The sequence below is a fragment of the Nanorana parkeri genome, unplaced genomic scaffold, assembly GCF_000935625.1.
Source record: "Nanorana parkeri isolate BGI_ZX_2015 unplaced genomic scaffold, ASM93562v1 scaffold2368, whole genome shotgun sequence".
Taxonomy (NCBI): domain Eukaryota; kingdom Metazoa; phylum Chordata; class Amphibia; order Anura; family Dicroglossidae; genus Nanorana; species Nanorana parkeri.
The window spans coordinates 146,509-148,478 of NW_017308636.1; the positions used below are offsets into that span (position 1 = coordinate 146,509).

General features: G+C 55.0%; 1 protein-coding gene across 1 annotated transcript in view; it reads right to left on the reverse strand.

The window, feature by feature from the left end:
• Nucleotides 1-1,441: 1,441 nt before the first annotated feature.
• The window catches only part of LOC108801520 (xaa-Pro dipeptidase-like), a 15,130-nt gene continuing 14,601 nt past the window's right edge, over nt 1,442-1,970 (reverse strand). The window contains exon 4 of the mRNA XM_018573407.1: nt 1,442-1,665. Within this exon, the coding sequence (XP_018428909.1) occupies nt 1,525-1,665 (141 nt within the window). The 3' untranslated portion in view covers nt 1,442-1,524. The remainder of the gene's footprint in view (nt 1,666-1,970) is intronic.

Below are 1,970 nucleotides of genomic sequence, written 5' to 3' on the forward strand. Positions count from 1 at the left end.
ATAAAGGGGACGTACACCCGGCTGCAGGAATCTCATTCAGACTTCAACATGGAAATACAGAGGAGGCCCCCAGACTTGTGTATGTATTAAAAATGAAAGTGTAAATGTTCTTCGGGCCTCTACGATGATGTCACTAAGGACTAGGGCGGTCCTTACTCCTGCACTGAATGGGGATGACGTCCTCACTCCTGCACTGAATACGGATGAGCTCCTTACTCCTGCACTGAACACGGATGAGCTGCTTACTCCTGCACTGAATGGGGATGACGTCCTTGCTCCTGCACTGAACGGGGATGACGTCCTTACTCTTGCACTGAACGGAGATGACGTCCTTACTCCTGCACTGAACGGAGATGACGTCCTTACTCCTGCACTGAACGGAGATGACGTCCTTACTCCTGCACTGAACGGAGATGGCGTCCTTACTCCTGCACTGAACGAGAATGACGTCCTTACTCCTGCACTGAACGGGGATGAGCTGCTTACTCCTGCACTGAACGAGGATGACGTCCTTACTCCTGCACTGCCTGGAGCCCGACGTCCTTACTCCTGCACTGAACGGAGATGACGTCCTTACTCCTGCACTGCCTGGAGTCCGACGTCCTTACTCCTGCACTGAACGGAGATGACGTCCTTACTCCTGCACTGAACGGGGATGACGTCCTTACTCCTGCACTGAACGAGGATGACGTCCTTACTCCTGCACTGAACGGGGATGACGTCCTTACTCCTGCACTGAACGGGGATGACGTCCATACTCCTGCACTGCCTGGAGTCCGACGTCCTTACTCCTGCACTGAACGAGGATGACGTCCTTACTCCTGCACTGAACGGGGATGACGTCCTTACTCCTGCACTGAACATGACTGAGAATGATCCGGCGACAGGGACTCTTTACGGGTCGCTGTCGCTTTAACATACAACTATCTGCGCAGCGGCGGGCGAGTAGCAGGGCGACGCCCCCGCGTCCATTGCAGCGCTGCTGCCTCAGAGATGGTATTATTTTGCGCTCGGCATCCCAGAAGCATCCTGGGCCCCCGGGTTGGCTCTGGAACACGAGGGCCGTGTATAGGGCCGGCCAGCTCGACCTGTCAGTACGCATTTGCGCACGCCGCCTTCTCCCGGGGCGTTGGACGCGAACCCGTAAACAACAAAAAAAAAAAGTCGCTCCCCTCCATCTCCGGCTATTGTTTGAATGTATTTATTTGGTAATTGATACGTTAGTACATCTGAAACGGAGCAACGGAGCCGCGCTGCCAACATTCCGCCGCGGCCAAAACAGACTGCGTCCACGGAGCGCGGCCCGCTTCCCCCAATCTTCCTCCGGACCCCCTCACATGATTAGAAGCAGGATCGGAGCGGATTTGCTGCGTGTTTGGTTTGGACGTTAAATCTGCAGAAAACGATTTCTTTTTTCTGTTTGAGATAAAAAAAAAGTTGACGATTGGAAGGCACAGGAAACGCATCGGAGGCGGAGGCTGCGGGGGGTCCCCGCCCCCCCCCCGCCCCCTGGAGACGCCACACTCACAGCCCTTGGCTGAGGATCACTTTGCTCTCGCCTGGCGACTCCGCCATCAGGGCCTCCACCTCCTCCACGGTGCGCGGGACGCAGGTCAGGAGCTCCATGCCGTTGGCGGCCACGGCGATGTCGTCTTCGATGCGCACCTGCGGGAGAAGGAGGTGGTGCGGTTATTACATGTTTATCAAGCAGCACAGCCGACGTTCATTCAATATTCACTGCAGGGGAATCTTCCGGGGGCCATGTGCTTTGCGTGCCATTGATTGATTCACCCCCCCCCCTGTGAATGTTTGGTGAAAGTCGCATTCACTGCTTACTAAGTCTACACATATAAATCCCTGAGATAATATTCAACAGTATCATTTTTTCAGAGAAGCTCCGCCTCCCCCAGCGATCAGTCTGCTGCAGGCCGGAGGAAGCATTTTCTCAGTCTCTAAGCTAAGCAGTAGAC